This window comes from Taudactylus pleione, unplaced genomic scaffold (assembly GCF_031769625.1).
Source record: "Taudactylus pleione unplaced genomic scaffold, aTauple2 ptg000608l, whole genome shotgun sequence".
Taxonomy (NCBI): domain Eukaryota; kingdom Metazoa; phylum Chordata; class Amphibia; order Anura; family Myobatrachidae; genus Taudactylus; species Taudactylus pleione.
In genome coordinates, this window is record NW_028285010.1 from 3,420,544 (window position 1) to 3,440,268 (window position 19,725).

General features: G+C 44.3%; 1 protein-coding gene across 1 annotated transcript in view; it reads right to left on the reverse strand.

The window, feature by feature from the left end:
* The window catches only part of SPATA17 (spermatogenesis associated 17), a 308,936-nt gene that overhangs the window by 263,217 nt on the left and 25,994 nt on the right, over window positions 1–19,725 (reverse strand). Inside the window, exon 4 of the mRNA XM_088454023.1 lies at window positions 2,596–2,646. Within this exon, the coding sequence (XP_088310149.1) occupies window positions 2,596–2,646 (51 nt within the window). The remainder of the gene's footprint in view (window positions 1–2,595; window positions 2,647–19,725) is intronic.

The window sequence follows — 19,725 nt, forward strand, 5'->3', positions numbered from 1 at the left end:
CACAAGGGGAAGCGAGAGCTGCTGGAGGGACACGGGGAGGTGAGTTGCTGGGGGGGCATAAATGCGTGGCATAATGTTATAAGGGGCATTACTGTGTTGCATAATGTGTAAGGGTCACTACTATTGTGTGGAATAATCTTATATATAAAATTCATTGGGCTGTCTGTTTGTTTGTCCGATTATGCATTCAGGCGCCCCTGCACCGATTGGGATGATACCAATGCGAGGTGGTCCAGTTGGATCCTAGCCAGGTTTTAGAGGGGTTAGGGTCCCGGTCGGATCTTCCATTGGTGTACGCTGGGAAGAACTTTGACCCGGGGAGCCTGTTCTGAGCCTTCCACTGGATGGATTTGGACAAAAACTTCACAGAGTGATAACATTTGGATCCCAGAAAACATACTAGGGGGTTGAGGTCCCGATCGGACCTCCCGTTGGTGTATGCTGGGCAGAACTTTGACCCGGGGAGCCTTTTCTCTGCCTTCCACCGGATGAATTTGGACAAAAACTTCACAGAGGAGTGGAGATTGGTCTGGGATGCCAAATGGAGTGGTTTGGGTCCCGGTCGGACCTCACAGCGGAGTGCGTCGGACAGAACTATGACCCAGGGAGCCTGTTCTGGGCCTTCCACTTGATAGATTTGGACAACATCACATAATTTGGATGAAAACTACACGTAGTGGTAACATTGGATCCCAGAAGACATACTAGGGGGGTTGAGGTCCTGGACGAACCTCCCATTGGTGTCTGCTGGGCAGAACTTTGACCGAGGGAGCCTGTTCTCTGCCTTCCACTGGATGTATTTGAATTAAAACTTCACAAAGGGGTGGCAATTGGTCTGGGATGCCTAATGGAGTGGTTGGGGTCCCGGTCGGACCTCACGGTGCACTGCACCGGGCAGAAATTTGACCCAGGAAGCCTGTTCTGGGCCTTCAACTGGATGGATTTGGATAACATCACATAATAAAACTTAATAACTTGAAGATTTAAACCTAGGCAAGGCCGTGTACTTCAGCTAGTGTGTTCTATGCGGCAGTACCACTATGTAGGATAATCTGTAAAGGGCATTACTGTGTGGTATAATGTGTAAGGAGCATGACTGTGTAGTGTAAGGGGCATTACTGTGTAGCATAATGTATAAGGGGCACTACTACTGCTTGGCATAATGTGTTTAAGGGGTACTACTGTGTGGCATAGCCTGAATGGTCTCTCTGTGGCAGCACAGACGGTGTAATGGTTAGCGTTACTGCCTCACAGCACTGAGGTCGTGGGTTCAATTCCCACCACGGCCCTACCTGTGCGGAGTTTGTATATTCTCCCTGTGCTTGCGTGGGTTTCCTCCGGGTACTCCGGTTTCCTCCCACACTCCAAAAAATATACTAGTAGGTTAATTGGCTCCCAACACAAATTAACCCTAGTGTGTATGTGTGTGCGCATGTGATAGGGAATATAGATTGTAAGCCCCACTGGGGCAGGGACAGATGTGAATGGCCAAATAATCTCTGTAAAGCGCTGCGGAATATGTGTGCGCTATATAAATAACTGGTAATAAATAATAATAAATAAATAAATAACTTGAATGGGCTCTGTGTGGGGGCAAATGTATGTGTTTTTTTTACCTCTGGGGGGGACTTTTAAGATCTTGCTATGTGGCCCTCAAAATTTTAGGTACACCCTTGTATGTAAACGCAGAGGGCGGACTAATATATATTTGGTAATTTTTAAAAGAATTAACCCTGGATTTAATATAAACATGCATTACTCAAGAGTGTGACTCTTGCTCAGACTGTGAGGGTAAAAGGATACTTTTGGGGCTTTCATACAGGTTTTTCTCAGACAATTGAGCCAGCCCTGGAACCTGTGTAATGTATGAGTGTCTACATTTTTAGGGATTGTGTGGCTCTGACGAAGTTCAAACCTAGGCAAAAACCTAAATCTGGTCAAACTACACCACCATGCCAAATTTGGTGGAGCTAGGTCCGAATCACTGGCCATGCATAAAGGACAAACAGACAGACTTTCTTGCTTATTATATAGATAGAGATAAACTGCCTTTAAGACATTATATAGGGAATAGTAAAAATTTAACCATGTTTCTCTTATCTGCTGACACCTAAAGGGATGGTCTGTGGGTTATATAAAGTGTGTTAATACTTAATACTAAAAACTTACCTTGCAACTTTTTAATTAAAGCAATAAATGTAGGAATAATGGTACCTGTGAGAACTACTAACATCAAGGCAGCTACCGCAGACATAATACGCCAGATATATCTATAATTGGCTGCAATTTACACCAAATCAGCTGCAGATTTCTTTACAAAACACGAATTGCTCCAAACGCCAACTTTACTCTCTAAAGACTCTGATTAAAAGGACAATTGCAGCAGCGTTAATCAGACTTGTTATATAAAGAAACGCTTTAGTTATTCTTGGGTTTGTTCCAGAAGCTCTTAGATTGCATTGCACCGTCCCTGTGCACTCTCCTCTTACTAGTGTCCTGATCATGTATGTATTAGTCTAGTTTACTTATTTTATTAAAAGTAAATTCAGATCACAATTGACTTTTCATCTGTATAACAAGAAGAGAGATATTTACCCTGACAGCCATTTCATTGTAGAAATTCATCTTCGTAATAAAGTACTCTGTCTGCGGGAGAGAGAGAGAGAGAGAGGCTCGGCCCTTAGTGACACACACAGACACGGCTCTTATTTTTACATATATGAGATAAGAGAGTCTATACATAATAGGAGAGTCACACATTGAAAGCCATATCAAACTTCGCATTGAGGAGAGGGGACGGCTAATATATAATGCAGTCCTAACCAGAAAAATCTATGGCAGTCAAACTAGGCGCTAATGGAGATATATGATCATAAAACGCTCTCCGCTGAGTTTGATAATCAATGGGGCTCTACTGAGGATAAAATAACATTGCAGGAATATTCACAAGTCCTAGTGACACGTAGCATTGTATGATTTATTCACTCACAGTTCTTATACCCAAAACTCGCAGAAACATAAAAAGAATTCATATTTCAAGACGTCTGGTGTAATGAAAAATTCAAAGATATGCCGTCTTCCGTCGGGATCCTTCAAGGATATGTATGCGGCAATGAAGCAGAAACCAGTCTTCCAACCATCTGTACAAAATGCTATGTACTTAGCTGCCATGCCAGTAATCCTGGGGAATTTTCTTTCATTTAATATTCATTTTAACATCATAAAATCATAAATAATTAGTGTTATTTGAATTGCCTAGCCTGATCCAAAGCAAATTGTCTGTGGAGAGCAGCAGGACTGGGTTATTTATCAACAGTCTGGGCAATTAAGAAACAGTTGGCTGCAATATGTTATTTACAAATGAAGACAATGATGCCGTTCCGTTCCCAGCGCTCTTTATCCATTATAGTCGCAGCCTTCTCCTTCCTGGCGTTTCATTAAGGAGCATTTTCAGTTTGGTATTAAAAATTACACCTTTAATATGGTAACATTGAAGCATCGAGCAAAGAATTTCAAATCATGTATTTGTAGATACACTTGTTGATCTTTCTACCAGTGACTACTATCAACTATATACCTGAACTATAGTAATAACTGTGTATATATATATATACAGTCAGGTGCATAAATATTGGGACATTGACAGAATTTTTATATTTTGGCCTCTATTCACCACCACAATGGCTTTGAAATGAAACAAACAAGATGTGCTTTACCTGCAGACTTTCAGATTTAATTTGAGCGTAATTACATCCAAATCAGGTGAACGGTGTAGGAAATACAACGTTTTCTATATGTGCCTCCCACTTTTTAAGGGGCCTAAAGTAATGGGACAAACTAAACAATCCTAAATCTAACTTTCACTTTTTAATACTTTGTTGCAAATCCTTTGCAGGCAATTACAGCCTGAAGTCTGGAACGCATAGACATCACCAGACGCTGGGTTTCATCCCTGGTGATGCTCTGCCAGGCCTCTACTGCAAATGTCTTCAGTTCCTGCTTGTTCTTGGGGCATTTTCCCTTCGGTTTTGTCTTCATCAAGTGAAATGCATGCTCAATCGGATTCAGGTCAGGGGATTGACTTGGCCATTGCATAACATTCCACTTTTTAGCCTTAAAAAACTCTTTGGTTGCTTTTGCAGTATGCTTCGGTTCATTGTCCATCTGCACTGTGAAGCGCCGTCCAATGAGTTCTGAAGCATTTGACTGAATATGAGCATATAATATTGCCCGAAACACTTCAGAATTCATTCTGCTGCTTTTGTCAGCAGTCACATCATCAATAAATACAAGGGAACCAGTTCCATTGGCAGCCATACATGCCCACGCCATGACACTACCACCACCATGCTTCACTGATGAGGTGGTATGTTTTGGATCATGAGCAGTTCCTTTCCTTCTCCATACTCTTCTCTTCCCATCACTCTGGTACAAGTTGATCTTTGTCTTATCTGTCCATAGGATGTTGTTCCAGAACTGTAATGGCTTTTTTAGATGTTGTTTGGCAAACTCTAATCTGGTCTTCCTGTTTTTGTAGCTCACCAATGGTTTACATCTTGTGGTGAACCCTCTATATTCACTCTTGTGAAGTCTTCTCTTGATTGTTGAGTTTGACACATATACACCTACATCCTGGAGAGTGTTCTTGATTGGGCCAACTGTTGTGAAGGGGTTTTTCTTCACCAGGGAAATAATTCTTCTGTCATCCACCACAGTTGTTTTCCGTGGTCTTCCGGGTCTTTTGGTGTTACTGAGCTCTCCGATGCGTTCTTTCTTTTTAAGAATGTTCCAAACAGTTGATTTGGCCACACCTAATGTTTTTGCTATCTCTCTGATGGTTTTTTTTTTATTTTTCAGCCTAATGATGGCTTGCTTCACTGATAGTGACAGCTCTTTGGTTCTCATATTGAGAGTCGACATCAACTGATTCCAAATGCAAATGTCACACCTAGAATCAACTCCAGACCTTTTACCTGCTTAATTGATAATGAAATAACGAGGGAATAGCCCACACCTGTCCGTGAAATAGCTTTTGAGTTGATAGTCCCATTACTTTTGACCCCTTAAAAAGTGGGAGGCACATATAGAAACCGTTGTAATTCCTACACCGTTCACCTGATTTGGATGTAATTACCCTCAAATTAAATCTGAAAGTCTGCAGTCAAAGCACATCTTGTTTGTTTCATTTCAAAGCCATTTTGGTGGTGAATAGAGGCCCAATATTTATGCACCTGACTGTATATGTATATATATATATATATATATATATATATATATATTTTTTTTTATATCCACCTTGACAAAGGGGTGTGTAAGCCCCGAAACGTTGGTGTAATGTGAGGGATCACATTAAAACTTGTTCAGAGTCTCCGAGTGCTGCTGATTTTTACCATTCTATCCATCATTTGCAGAGGGCACAGGAGCACGGATTAACTTGTTTAGTGGAGTGCCGGTCCAGCGGTCCCATATATATATATATATATATATATATATATATATATATATAAATAAATAAAGGAACCGGCACTCACCATTCCAGAAGCAGCAGACCAGGGTGCACAACCAAGCAATGGCATAGACCAGGGGTTCCCAAACTTTTTTGAATCACGGCGCCGTAGAGTATCAGCATTTTTTCAACGGTGCCCCTAGGCCTAAGTTTCTTATTGAGAAATTTAGCACAAATTGTTGGGTAAGAACACGTTTCCCTGTTATTCTCAGGCTCGGCTATGTGGTGGTGCACAGGGTTGTGTTCTGGTTGTCCACATATCTTATGATTGGCGGCCACCAAGACTGGTTTTCCCTATCACATTGACCATAAATATTTTGATTCGATTCTGGACCACCAAACCGAGGCTCCCTTGGAAGTTCCACAAGGTACCCCAGGGTGCCACAGCACCCAGTTTGGGAACCACTGGCATAGACAGTCTTAAACAGCGGTGGCACTCAAGGATACGTAATAACAAAGGAAAAACTACAGCCACTTGCAACATTTCAGTTTTATTACAAAACCATCATCAGGCATGCCGAAACCGAAACGTTACAAGTGGCTGCAGTTTTCTCTGTATTACATATCCTTTAGTGCCACCCTGTTTAAGACGGTCTATAGATATACATATATACATGTGTGTGGGGAAATGGTGGTTGTAGGACAGTGCACAAGGACGCATGGCCCAGTATCGCTCTGGGATTTTGGCAGCCCTTACTCCTGGCACCAGTGAGCATCCCTAAGATACAGAATTATCGATCACATACCCCCTCTGATTATGGGTGAGGATCGTTCACGTAGGTTGCTACAGTGTGAGACAGATTGGATTGTTAGATTAGACACATGGTCTCCACATGGTCTGAATGAGACACGGGGGCTTCACTGCTGGTCATGGGCATTTTATTCCCCTCAGTGTGGTACATTCTTGCAGCAGAGGTTTGGCCGTAGTAAAACATGGCAGGTAGAGTTGTTGTAATATTATCATTATGAGGTGTAATGTACCTTGTACTACAGTCTCCATTGTTGATAGCTGATGCTTACATTGAATTATAGTGCTGCCAAGTGTGACCATCTAAAGCAGTGTTGATTAGTTATTGACATAATTCTACATTATTGTTTATTATGCACTGTTTTGTTTATGGGCATCGTTGCACTTTATGTATTGTTTTTAATTGTATGTTTATATGTATCACCATGGCAACCAGGGTGTGTGTGAGGTAACTTCCGGTGCGACTGCCTGCAGGCGCCGTACACGTGAACTGGCGGGCATCTGACATGAGGGTGGTCTTGTATATAAGTCTGGTAAATGTTTTTATATGTTTGTTATTGTCTTGACAAAAGCCCTAATAAAGTCGCTGAAACGTTGCATTCTATAGCTGAGTGTATTACCCCCGGAGTGCCGTCTGTGGGATTATATAATATGCACCCTGAGGAAAATGTTGTGATTAAAGATTGAAACGTTGGCAATCAACCACGCATCTTGTTTCCTGTACCGCCGCTTGGTAACTATTGTAACCCTGACCTGGGTTCATTGTTTGGAGGGCACCTGCATTTAACAATTATACGCATGGTGAAGAGTGCTGCCTTATTGGAACATATATATATATATATAAGCACAATATTCAAAGGGTAGCACTCCCATCAATAGGCGTAAAACGCTGTCCGGTGCCCTCCTAGGTGTCCCAACAGCGGGGATCCAACATATACTCAATGGAAGGTGGCACTCGTCAAAATACACCAGATCACAGCCGGTAAGTAAGCTTCAACGTTTCGAATGATCCTGATGACGAGATAATAAAGATCTCGAAACATTTCAATGGATGACGAAAATCTATTGATTGAAAAGTTGAAGTAAACGAGCCTAGAGGTTTATTATAAATATATATATTTTTTTTTCAAGAGCACTCACCAGTCTTCATAAAGCAGTTTAATTACTCACATCATCGCGATGCGAGCACATCGCGGCATGGATGGCGCGACTAGTGTGCCAGCGTCTATGGACTTCCATAGACTTTAATGGGGAGACTGCTGCGCCATGTCGCGATGCGTGTACCTGTGCGTACACAACGCGGCAACGATGTACGCTGCTACATCTGTATATCCCTGTACTGGAGTATACATAGGTATACCTTCTGAAGAAACCGAGACTCCTATACCCGGAGAAATGCGTCAATGATGGAGAGAGTATTTTGCTGAGCTCTTTATAATCATTCTACCCACGCTGACCTATTGGCAACTGTCCCCTTGAGCCAAGCAAGGAGTGGCTGACCCAGCGCTAAACCAACAGACATGCTAGTGAGTCTTTGGGACCAATATGCTTACACCACAGTCTGGCTGTCTCAGTTCATCGAGCGGTGGGTCTGCAACAAGTCTGTACTCCCGCGGACGAGCGGTTAAGAGCTACCAAGTGTGGGTCACATATCAATGAGTACTTTGTATGGCCTGCACATTCCACCAAATACTTGTGCATTTTTAAACATATGGCATATAGCTAGTGGACACAGGGGCTGATTCAGACCCTCTCGCAAGCGGGTCGATGTTTGGCCTGTGCGCATGCGCGAGACCCGGCCAGCGATGGGCGCTCCTTTGCTACAGGTCTTGCACCAAAATGGGGCGGCCGTCGATTGTGATTGACAGCTCGCCCCGTTTTTGAGGCGGGCCAGGGGGTGGCTACACAAACTGAGGCGTTCCCAAAGGAACGCCTGCCATTCGTGGGAGGCACCACTGACATCTATTTAGAGCAGGAAGATCACTGGGGCTTGCGGAAACGAGACCCTACCACAAGGGTCTCGTCGCAAGCCCTGATGGTCGCGACCATCACCTGGCCGCTCGCAAAAGCTGTGGGTGGTCACCTACAGCTTAGCGAGCGGCCAGGAGGCTGGCTCCATTAAAAAAAAAAAAACGCCCTGATTCAGAGCGAGCGCTCTGAAAGAGCGTCCGACTCTGAATCAGGGCCACGGTTCAGTTCAGGGGCAAAAGCACACACTGGTGATATAGAACGTCTACACCGGGGACATTTCCTTTATGTGTACCAATATATGTGGCAGTTAAAAAAGACATTACAATAATATGCCCACATAGGAACTGGCATAAAAAAAAGTGGGAGATTACTTGGATTTTATAAATATCAGTTACATTTTGTTTGGCAGATCGTCCAGGTCATTATTTCTCATGGATTCTGATCATATTGTTTTGATTGAATATATTGGGAATTATAATTTTACTGGTCTTTAGAGCTATAGCAAAATGATTGCACTGTATTATATTGTCATCTGCGTTGTATGTTGTTACGCATTATTTTATAAATGTATGTGTGGTATTTCAAACAAGCGCTCTGTCCACACCATTATAACAGTACAATTTGGGTTGTAGTCGACCGATTTTCAAAAATGGCCCGTTTCATATTGCTTACAGGACTTCCCTCTGCTTCAAAGTTTGTCCTGCTGTTCATTCAAGAAATCTTCAGACTCCACGGTCTGCCCACAGAAATCAGACCGAGAAGTGCAATGCGTTGCCAAGTTCTGGCGGTCATTATGTTCTGCACTTCAAATAAACTCAAATATTCTTCAGCGTATCATCTTCAAACTAACAGCCAGACCGAAAGGTTTGGAAACCTTACTTTGACTCTACGTTTCCTCTTCTCAGGACAACTGGGTGGAATTATTACCCTGGGCAGAGTTCTCCCATAACAACCAATACCATTCCTCTTCTAATTCCACACCCTTATTTACAGTTTATAGACTTCTTCCAAGGGTACCAGAGTTTTTTCCAATTCCGTCAGCTGTTGTACCAGCTGCAGATATCACTCTACGACAGTTCGACAAGAATTGTAAGACGAATTGCTCTTCGTTCCTGAAGGCCTCTTCCAGGTGTAAAACGTTTAATGATTGTAAATGACTAGCAATTCCAAGTCCCAGTGTGACTTGCTACTCGCATTCTGAGACTCAAAGTATCCTCCATGATATTGGCCCCACCCTACATCAGTCCATTTCCAGTGGAACACGTTATTAATCTGGTAGTCTACAAGCTAAAATTGCCATAATTTCTGCGGATTCTGAATTCTTTTCATAACTCTCTGTTGAAACCATTGATTCTAAATCGTTTTCACTCAGCTGTCTCTAAAGCTCCTAAGCCCAAATTTAGCAAGTAGCAGAGTACGAAGTTGGGAAAATTCTAGATTCTTGAATTTGTCATGGTTATCTCCAGTATGTAAATGACTGGAGAGGTCATCGGCCAGAAGAACGGGTCTCGATCAGTTCATCTGCTGTGTCTCTCACGTCTCAAGCTAAGGTCCTCTGGTCCCCGCCGTCTCCTGCAGTGCCCCACGCCGGGATTCCCGTTGTCTCTGGGCATCACCATCTCGTGTGACCTGACCGCGGCTCTGACAATCTGGATGCCTTGTCTCTTCAGCTGACACTGGCAGCCAGTCAGGGTCCAGTAGTCTCTATTTAGGCAGAACCTAGAGTGCTAGCCAATTGCCAGTACAACGTTGTTGTTGCCAGAAACGATCCTGGTCCAGCAGCATTAAGGACTTTCCTGTGTTCCTGCTTCTACAAGTGTTCCTTTAACTAGCCGCTCCCAGCCTGGCCATTTCTGGTTCCAGCTGCGCCAATACCGGTTAAAGTCCAGTTCAACTAGCTAGCCCTAGCCCAGCCATTTCCGGTTCTAGTGCCATCCAACTAGCCAGTCCCAGTCTGGCCATTTCTGGTTCCAGCTGGGCCAATACCGGTTCAAGTCCAGTCCAACTAGCTAGTCTTAGCCCAGCCATTTCCGGTTCTAGGGCCGTCCAACTAGCCGGACCCAGCCCGATCATTTTCATCCAACAACGCCTCTCTTCATTCCTATTTATACTCCATACGGACTTCATTAAGTCCCTAGCATTCTTCATGAAGTGTCCAGTCCATCTCCTGCCATACACTCCAGCGTGGGTATAAGAAAATCCCAATACGTGACACTATAGTTAGGTCTGTATATGTGTGTAAGCAGTCACTACTATATCTCATTACTTATTACACTACACTCTGATGATTTATTTACGCTATAACAAGGCTGAGCTAAGCACTGTAACTGGAGAGCAATGACAGGGCTGCTAGTTACGGGATACGAGATTAAGCTGTGAGTCCTATAGGGTGATACATCTCTCCGCACATTGGGCCTGATACAGAGGTGGAGGCTAATACAGCTGCGACTGCGTCTATTGCCACAGCACAACTGCGTCTTCATGCTAATTCCACAGCCGATAGGATTCATACAGAGACACACACCAGCTGTGGCACCAATCCGACGCTGAGCGCAATAAGATACACCATCGAACATTTCACCAGCCCTATGGAGGCGCAGAATATCCAACTGAACTGCCTTTGAAATCAAAGTAACTGCGGCAAAAGGCGGTAGCTGACCACGTCACGCCACGTCTGGCTAGCCACTGACATTGCCTCTCTCTGAGTCCAAATTCGTTCTGTGTCTTATGGCGGTAACAATCGTAACGCATACGCAGTGCGGCTCGGACGTATGTGCAGACTGAAAACATCGTCCGGTAGCGTGCGGCATTGATTTAGTGTGCACCTATGAATCATTGAGGGGAGGCTGCGCCAGAATGAGGAGCGTGGCTCTCAATAATCCCTGAGCAGACCATGAAGGAGCATACGTGGAAGTGATTCACGCGTGGACTGGCTGATTTCTGTAAAGGAGCAGGAATAAAAGCATCAATGTACTAATATTGTTTGTGGAGACTCATTTACGTAACAGTGTAAATATTTGATTGGAGTTACTCTACATTTATGTGTCACATTACATCGGCTTCTGCCGGCTTTGCGGGATGCGTCTCTTGCCGCGTATATCTACTCCATACCTATGGAGGTCAAGCAGAAACCGAGTACGGTAATTGCTATGTGCGCAGCACGATGTCCCATCGGCAACTCACAAGTAAATGAATATGAACTTTAAAATACTCTGCAGGCACTTCCTAAACCCAGGACCCCCGATAAATGTGCACTTCCCATTGTCCCGGCACATGTTTGCTGATATTCAGGACTTACACAATACCAGCTGATTTAGACAAACAGAATCAGGACACAACCAGAGCTGCTTCCGATCCGCACAAACCCCACCCAGGGCTGTATCCATAGGGGTTTGTGTGTACAGATGTGCCCCCATACACCTGTGATGTATTGCACCAAATAGCCCCATTTGACACTACATGGACTTTGTGATAATCCAAGCGTCTTTTCCTTAAAATGGGGTGTGGGTAAAAGCCGGAAACATAGTAACTGCATTGAAAAAGCTGGAAACAATGTAAAATGTATTGAAAAAGCCGGAAATCATAGTAAGTGTATTACAAAAGCCGGAAACCCATAGTAAATGTATTAGAAAAGCCGGAAATCATATTATATGTATTGAAATAGCCGGAAATCCATAGTAAATGTATTGAAAAAGCCGGATATCATTTTACATGTATTAGAAAAGCCGGAAATCTATAGTAAATGTATTAGAAAAGCCGGAAATCCATAGTAAATGTATTGAAATAGCCGGAAATCCATAGTAAATGTATTAGAAAAGCCGGAAATCATAGTAAATGTATTGAAAAGGCGGAAATCTATAGTAAGTGTATTAGAAAAGCCAGAAATCTATAGTAAGTGTATTAGAAAAGCCAGAAATCATAGTAAGTGTATTAGAAAAGCCGGAAATCATAGTAAATGTATTGAAAAGGCGGAAATCTTAGTAAGTGTATTATAAAAGCTGGAAATCATATTACATATATTGAAAAAGCCGGAAATCTATAGTAAGTGTATTGATAAAGCCGGAAATCCATAGTAAGTGTATTAGAAAAGCCGGAAATCATAGTAAGTGTATTAGAAAAGTCGGAAATCATAGTAAGTGTATTAGAAAAGCCGGAAATCATAGTAAATGTATTGAAAAGGCGGAAATCATAGTAAGTGTATTAGAAAAGTCGGAAATCATAGTAAGTGTATTAGAAAAGCCGGAAATCATAGTAAGTGTATTAGAAAAGCCGGAAATCATATTACATATATTGATAAAGCCGGAAATCATAGTAAGTGTATTAGAAAAGCCGGAAATCATAGTAAGTGTATTAGAAAAGCCGGAAATCATATTATATGTATTGAAATAGCCGGAAATCCATAGTAAGTGTATTAGAAAAGCCAGAAATCATAGTAAATGTATTGAAAAAGCCGGAAATCCATAGTAAGTGTATTAGAAAAGCCAGAAATCATAGTAAATGTATTAGAAAAGCCGGAAATCCATAGTAAGTGTATTAGAAAAGCCGGAAATCATAGTAAATGTATTGAAAAAGCCGTAAATCATAGTAAATTTAGTGAAAAAGCCGTAAATCATAGTAAATTTAGTGAAAAAGCCGGAAATCCATAGTAGATGTATTAGAAAAGCCGGAAATCATATTGCATGTATTGAAAATATTGAAAAAGGCGTAAATCATTGTGAAGTGCATTAAAAAAGCTGGAAATTATAGTAAATGCATTGAAAAAAAACGGCAATCATACATTTACTATGGATTTCCGGCTTTTCTAATTCACACTATGGATTTCCGGCTTTTCTAATACATGTAATGTGATTTCCGGCTTTTCTAATACACTTACTATGGATTTCCGGCTTTTTTAATGCATTTACTATGTTTCCGGCTTTTACCCTCTTCCCTTAAAATGTGTCTAATTCGCATCACACATACGACAAAAGCACAACGTAAGGGCTGCTCATGCTGGCATTGATGCGCTTCAGCTGCTAAACTGACTATAAAGACAAAAGACAGAGGGGGTCATTCAGACCCGGTCGCGAGCAGCAGTACGCTCGCAAGCGGGTCGATGTTCCCCACTGCGCATGCGCGAGACCCGGGGAGCGACGGGCTTTCCATCGCTCCGGGTCTCGCACCAAAGGGGGCGTGCTGTCGATGTTGATTGACAGCACGCCCCCTTTGGTGGGCGTGCCGGGGGCGTGCCTGCCAGACGGAGGCGTTCCCATGGGAACGCCTACCGTCTGAAGCCGGCCCCACTGACATCACTAGTGATGTCAGTAGGAGTGATTTTGGCTCTGATAGAGCCAAAATAACTCCAGGGCTTGTGGCAGGGAGACCCTACCGCACGGTCTCCGTCGCAAGTCCGATGGTCGCGATGATCAAGACCATCGCGACCATCTTTTTGGCCGCTCGCATATGCTGTGGGTGGTCACCCACAGCTATACGAGCGGCCAGGAGGCCGCTCCATTTTCATGGAGGAGGGCCCCGATTCAGAGCGAGCGCTCTGGTTAGAGTGTCCGGCTCTGAATCAGGCCCAGAATGTGATGTGAGTGACCCGCGCCACACATCATTATGCTGAATGGGTGACTTTGTACCAATTCCTTTGCAACAAAAGTACTAATCTAGAGTCCCTAGTGCACCATTAAGGATTTTGTATGCAGCTATGTCGCAAATTTTAAATAAAGATTCTAATCCCTACCCGTGGCTAAGTGACTACGTTGCACCAAGCATCTCATGCCACCTGGCGCATATATGCTAGGTGAGCGTGGACGCATTGCGCAGGACGGAAATGTCTATATTTATTAGATTAAAATGGACCTCTTAATGAGTCTCAATGCATAAATTTATATTTTATATTTAAAGGGGGATGTGTCCCTGGAAATGATTGCCAGGCACGCACCTGGCTGCACATTCTGATATATATATATATATATATAATATATTATATATTAATGTTCCTGTGCTGAGTGCAGGAGTGAGCGACATGTGTAGCGCTAAGTATATAACCCATTGTCCAGCTGATTGATTATATCTGGGGCAGGAAGGTGCCGCGGCTGAGGAACAGATAACGGGCAGAGCTGCCTAATCTCCAGGCTGATTATAGATAAAGGCTCACAGCCATGAACAGACCCATCTCCAGTGAAATGAGGGCAATTGCAGGATCGTTGTCCCAATAACGCTATTAATCCCGTTACATCAGGTACCTGAATGTAGGAGAATGTATAAGAAACTGATCATGAGTTTTAGGAGCAAAAACCAGGACTGGCTTGGTGAGACCAGAGCACGAGGGAATCCCAATTACTCCACGATATAAACTTCATTGCACAGACCAGTCAGGCCCGGTATATTATTTCTGTGATCTGTTAGACATCTGACAGCGAGCGTTAAGTGAAGGTTAAATTCCACATTATTTTACCAGTGGCTTCCTGATTGGTTTTCATCACTCCACTTTATTAATAGATATCTTATCTCCCCACAGCGTTTGTTATTTTAATTCATCTTGGCGTCTAATTTCGCAAACAAGTGCGGGAGCAGGGAGCACTATAATATACATACTGTATCAGTGCTTCCAGGAAATGAATGGCTATCTACCAATTCAGCGCTCTGATCTATGTCCTAATCTGGAAAGTGATTGAGGGCTGGTTAGTATTGGCTGCATTTGTGGATAACGAGGAAATAATTTATGGGACAGATCAAGGGGGCTTATGAAATGCAGGAGCGGATGATACGTCTTGTTTACCAGGGAACGGATGGAGATAAACACACAACCAGCTTTATGGGACTAAACAAAGACCTCTCAGACGCTTTAAGGAAATGGCAATTATTGATCGGGGACTGAGGAAATGAACAGAACCGGCGGATTTGTATGTAGCAGGTGACATTTCCCAGGCAGTCTGGATTTGCATAGAACAGAGACCCGTAGAACAAATTCTACCGGACTACAGATTATAATGTGATTAATGTCGTCTTCTCTCCCTCCGGCAATATACAAAGTGTTGTGTATTCATCTATTCAGAGATGTCCCTTCCTAGGAATCTGTAACATCAGACTGGAGACTTATCTGGTTACACACACACATTTGATTAATGCGCAGCTGCTACTGTGACATTTCACACTGGACGCCTCACTCTTTGCCCGCTATGTGCTTATGTTTTTATTGTATGTTTCCAATTTCCCCTCACACTCCTGTTGCTTTTTATTATTATTAGTTTTTTTTTGCAGTCAGTGTTTGAAGTCCCGGAGTCAGAATAAAATACAAACGTTATATATATAGTGGTAAATTATACGCTATAAAGGTTAATAAAGGCAGAAACAACGAAAATAATATTCTTTGTTTTCAGTAATGTAATAATAAATATATCCTGGGCCCAAGAAAGCTCACACATTTGTAAATACCAGTATATAAAATTGTTCATTTGTATGTATGTCCAATAGACTCGAGAACTACTAATCTGATTTTAATCGGGTTTTCACTGAAATGTTTGTTGAGCTCCTCCGAGTAACATAGGCTGCGCACCCCCCGCCCAATCCTTTCTCCTCGTCAGGAAGCCATTACAGAGATAACTTACTGGGCTTCTTCCAGCAGCAGCTCCTGGTGTAATCTGGGGGGGCCGAGCTTGTGACTGACAGGCTCCGGAGGACCCCAGCGCAGGAGAGGGAAGGGGCGTGGCCAGGGGCGTCTTAAGAGAGGAGGGGGCCCATTGTGCACTTCCCGTGCGGGGCCCCCTCCTCTCTCCCGGGTGGCTGGCAGCCGACTGACGCGGCTGGCCAGCCACCGGAGCATTAGTAGACTCCGGGCACTAGAGTGTGCTCGGAGTCTACTGCGCATGCGCAAAATGCCAGAGAAATGGCCGCGGCGTCCATTTCTCCAGTGTTCTGAGCAGCGCTGACACCCGATGCGGGACCACGGACAGGTAAGTTTAAAAAAATATGGGTGCAGTGTGTGCGGGGTCCCCCTGGACCCTGGGGCCCGTGTGCCCCACACTGCACCCATTATAGATACGCCACTGGGCGTAGCCACCACACTGCCTGCGTGGTTCTCAGTGGCGTCCCTCCCCGTGGTGACACCCGGTGCTTCACCGAGCACTGACAAAAAGGGGCGTGGCCATGCGGTAAGGGGCCGTGGCCTAGCGGCTTAAAACCGCGTGGTTATCACTCGGGGGTGGTGGCGGTAGTAGGCGTGGACTGCCCTGTATGCAGTGTCGGCGCCCTCACTGTGACAGGAGCTGAGCGTGGCACGTAACGCTACAGTGCTCCTGTCACTGAGGGGGAGTCGGCACCTTGGCGTCGCCCCTCGGCATCTCATCTGCATTATAATGACTCATGTGTAATAAGGAGATTAGAAGTCACCATGGAGTGACCTATGTAACAGCGCTCTGCCTGCAACCTGTACATAAGCTGGGCGCTTCGTACTGGGGCTCATAGGGAAATGTGACATCTAAGGGGTACCAGCCCTGCCCGAGAGATCCCACAGCCCGCGCACTGGTCAGAAGGCGTTTCCATATGTCCCAAACCAAATAACGAGGAGCTGAATTCTTAGCACAGGAATTGTAGCTGGGTGTAACCTCCTCATATAATCGCAGCGTAGCGCAGCACTAGTGCAGCCATCTAATGTGCCGCTTCCAGTACAGAAGCTTCATCTTCCCAGCTGTGACGTTGGGATAACCTCAGTATAACATGCAGGTGGTCGCGTGGCGATGGTAGAGACGGGAGAGTGCGCATGGGGAACCACAAACAAGAAGATGAATATATTGTGGTATGACCTCGGGCCGGAGCACGGGGGCTGTTTCCGGGCCAGGATTCCTAACTGGGCAAATAAAAGGAGATAGATGAGAGGAACGCCGGTTACAGGGCACATATGGGGGCTACAGCTGAGGAGATAGATGAGAGGAACGCTGGTTACAGTGCACATATGGGGGCTACAGCGGATGAGATAGATGAGAGGAACGCTGGTTACAGTGCACATATGGGGGCTACAGCTGAGGAGATAGATGAGAGGAACGCCGGTACCAGGGCACATATGGGGGCTACAGCGGAGGAGATAGATGAGAGGAACGCTGGTTACAGTGCACATATGGGGGCTACAGCTGAGGCGATAGATGAGAGGAACGCCGTTACCAGGGCACATATGGAGGCTACAGCTGAGGAGATAGATGAGAGGAATGCCGGTACCAGGGCACATATGGGGGCTACAGCTGAGGAGATAGATGAGAGGAATGCCGGTACCAGGGCACATATGGGGGCTACAGCTGAGGAGATAGATGAGAGGAACGCCGGCTACAGTGCACATATGGGGGCTACAGCTGAGGAGATAGATGAGAGGAACACCGGTTACAGTGCACATATGGGGGCTACAGCGGAGGAGATTGTATTTTACGCATCAGTGCAACTTTTATTTCGCAATTTTGTATATGATCATTAGGGTGATTTATTAGCAAGTAATCACAGGCATTTTGTGCATATGCTTTACCTTGTTTGCTGGCAACTGACACCTCGCTAGCTATTAGCGGTGGGAAATGTTTAAAGTGACCTAGAAACTCATCTCTGCAATAGGAATGAGGCAAAGCCTGTAGCAAGGATTGTAATCAATGGGGGGAATGATGCAGAGCCATTATGTCAGCAAGTTTAGGGAAAAACTTAGATTCAATAGATTAATGTTTCTTTTGTCTGGTTATTTAGAACTGTAGATAATGTAAAAACACATTGCAAAATGTGTATATCATTATATATTATTAGATGTGTAGCTAACTGACCAATGCTGCTACAACAGAGGGATGGGTTTTAAATAGAGAACAATTAAACTTAAATGTGACATTTGTTTTGTCTGTAGCATGGTGCCAGAGATTACAGGCTTATCCTACAATCAGCAAATATCTGCCCCTGGTCTGGTATTGTCGCAGGTAGACGAATGAGCACAGATACATGTACTATAGATTATGCACAAATAAAATAACTGCATCTGGTGGGTACAATATTTGTGAATGATTGAGGCGTTCCTCACCGAGTATGGGACAGGTATATCATATTTATATAAATGAGACTTATCGCTTACCTGTCTGCGGCCACGTCAGGCTGGGCTTTCGCTGACATAGTTGCATCTGATGCGACCAGTTAGAATCGCCAAAATAATCTTACAGCGCAGCCAATCTCAGAGGGACCTCCTGGCCCCTGTGCACCCTCCCCCAGTCGCTGCTAATCGGGGAGCCCGGCCGCTCCCCCCCACCCGGCGGCTGCACAGAGAAGCTGCCGCCTGGAGAAATGTGATGTTTGATGACTGATGTCCTGACATAACATTTAATGATATTCAACAGATCAATATTAGTATTGTATGTTTCAAAAAGAAGAAATGTAATAAAATCCTGTTGGATAACTTTATAAACAGATGTTATTGACCTAATTGAATAAAAAAATTGAAAAATATTGCCCAGTTAAGGGTGGGGAAAGGCGGCATTAGGGGGCACTCCCCTGCTTAGTAAGGTGCCACATTCCTGGAGGTGGTACAGACCACCATGTGCACGGGTCTGAGGGGATTTTCAGTATGCAATGAATAAGAGTCCAAATATCCCACAACATTATGAAATGAAGCCATAAACAAGACACTGAAAAGGTTAAAATTAATGAAGGCGATAATCCTAAAATGACTACAGGCAGGACCTGGAGTAATGTGCGTACACAGTCCACCATACTGCCACGGGACCAGCGCCCAAAACCAAAATGCAGCCGTGCACCACAGATAGGCGCATTTATGGGCAATTACCTTTATTAACCGAAGAGCTGCCTAAAATCAGACACCGAAAGGACATTTCCCTTCCGTTCAGTGACTGGTCGTTCAGTCTCACACATCTGGAGATAGTATCTGTAATGGCGGGTACACACTAGATGAGCGTGTACCCACTATGAGCGACCATGAGCTCTCCCGCGGGGTCCTTCATCCCATCGACAGATCGAGCCTATATGCTGCTCAACCTGTCAAACTGATGAACGGCCCCGCGGTTGGTGATGTGGCCGGTGAAAGACGTATCGTGCAGTCGTTCACCAGATCGTGCGGTGTCAAACGACCGCACAATAAATCGTTTATCGTATTGTGGGTCGGCTTAAGAGAATGAGGCAATCAGCCAGAATTACGCACAGATGCCGAGTTTTTCTAGGACAATGCGGTAGCGCAGAATTTTCTGGCTCCCGATAAATAAACAATTTCAGAATGAAATCGATCTCAAACCGCCGGAGGATAAATAGGAGAGATAAGATGGTAGTTGGGACCCCTGAGCGCTGAAAGCTGGAATCGGATCTGTTTGGCGGTAATGGCCGCACCTGTCTGTGTGCGTACGGGTTTAGGGTTACTCACACTGGGCCTTATTCAGAGGTGCACGCAGTGTTGGCGATTCACTCAAGCAACCGATAATTAGAGACTGCGCATGCGTTCCGATGATTATTGTCAAATGGTACAGAACGTATATGGGTACAGAATAAGACA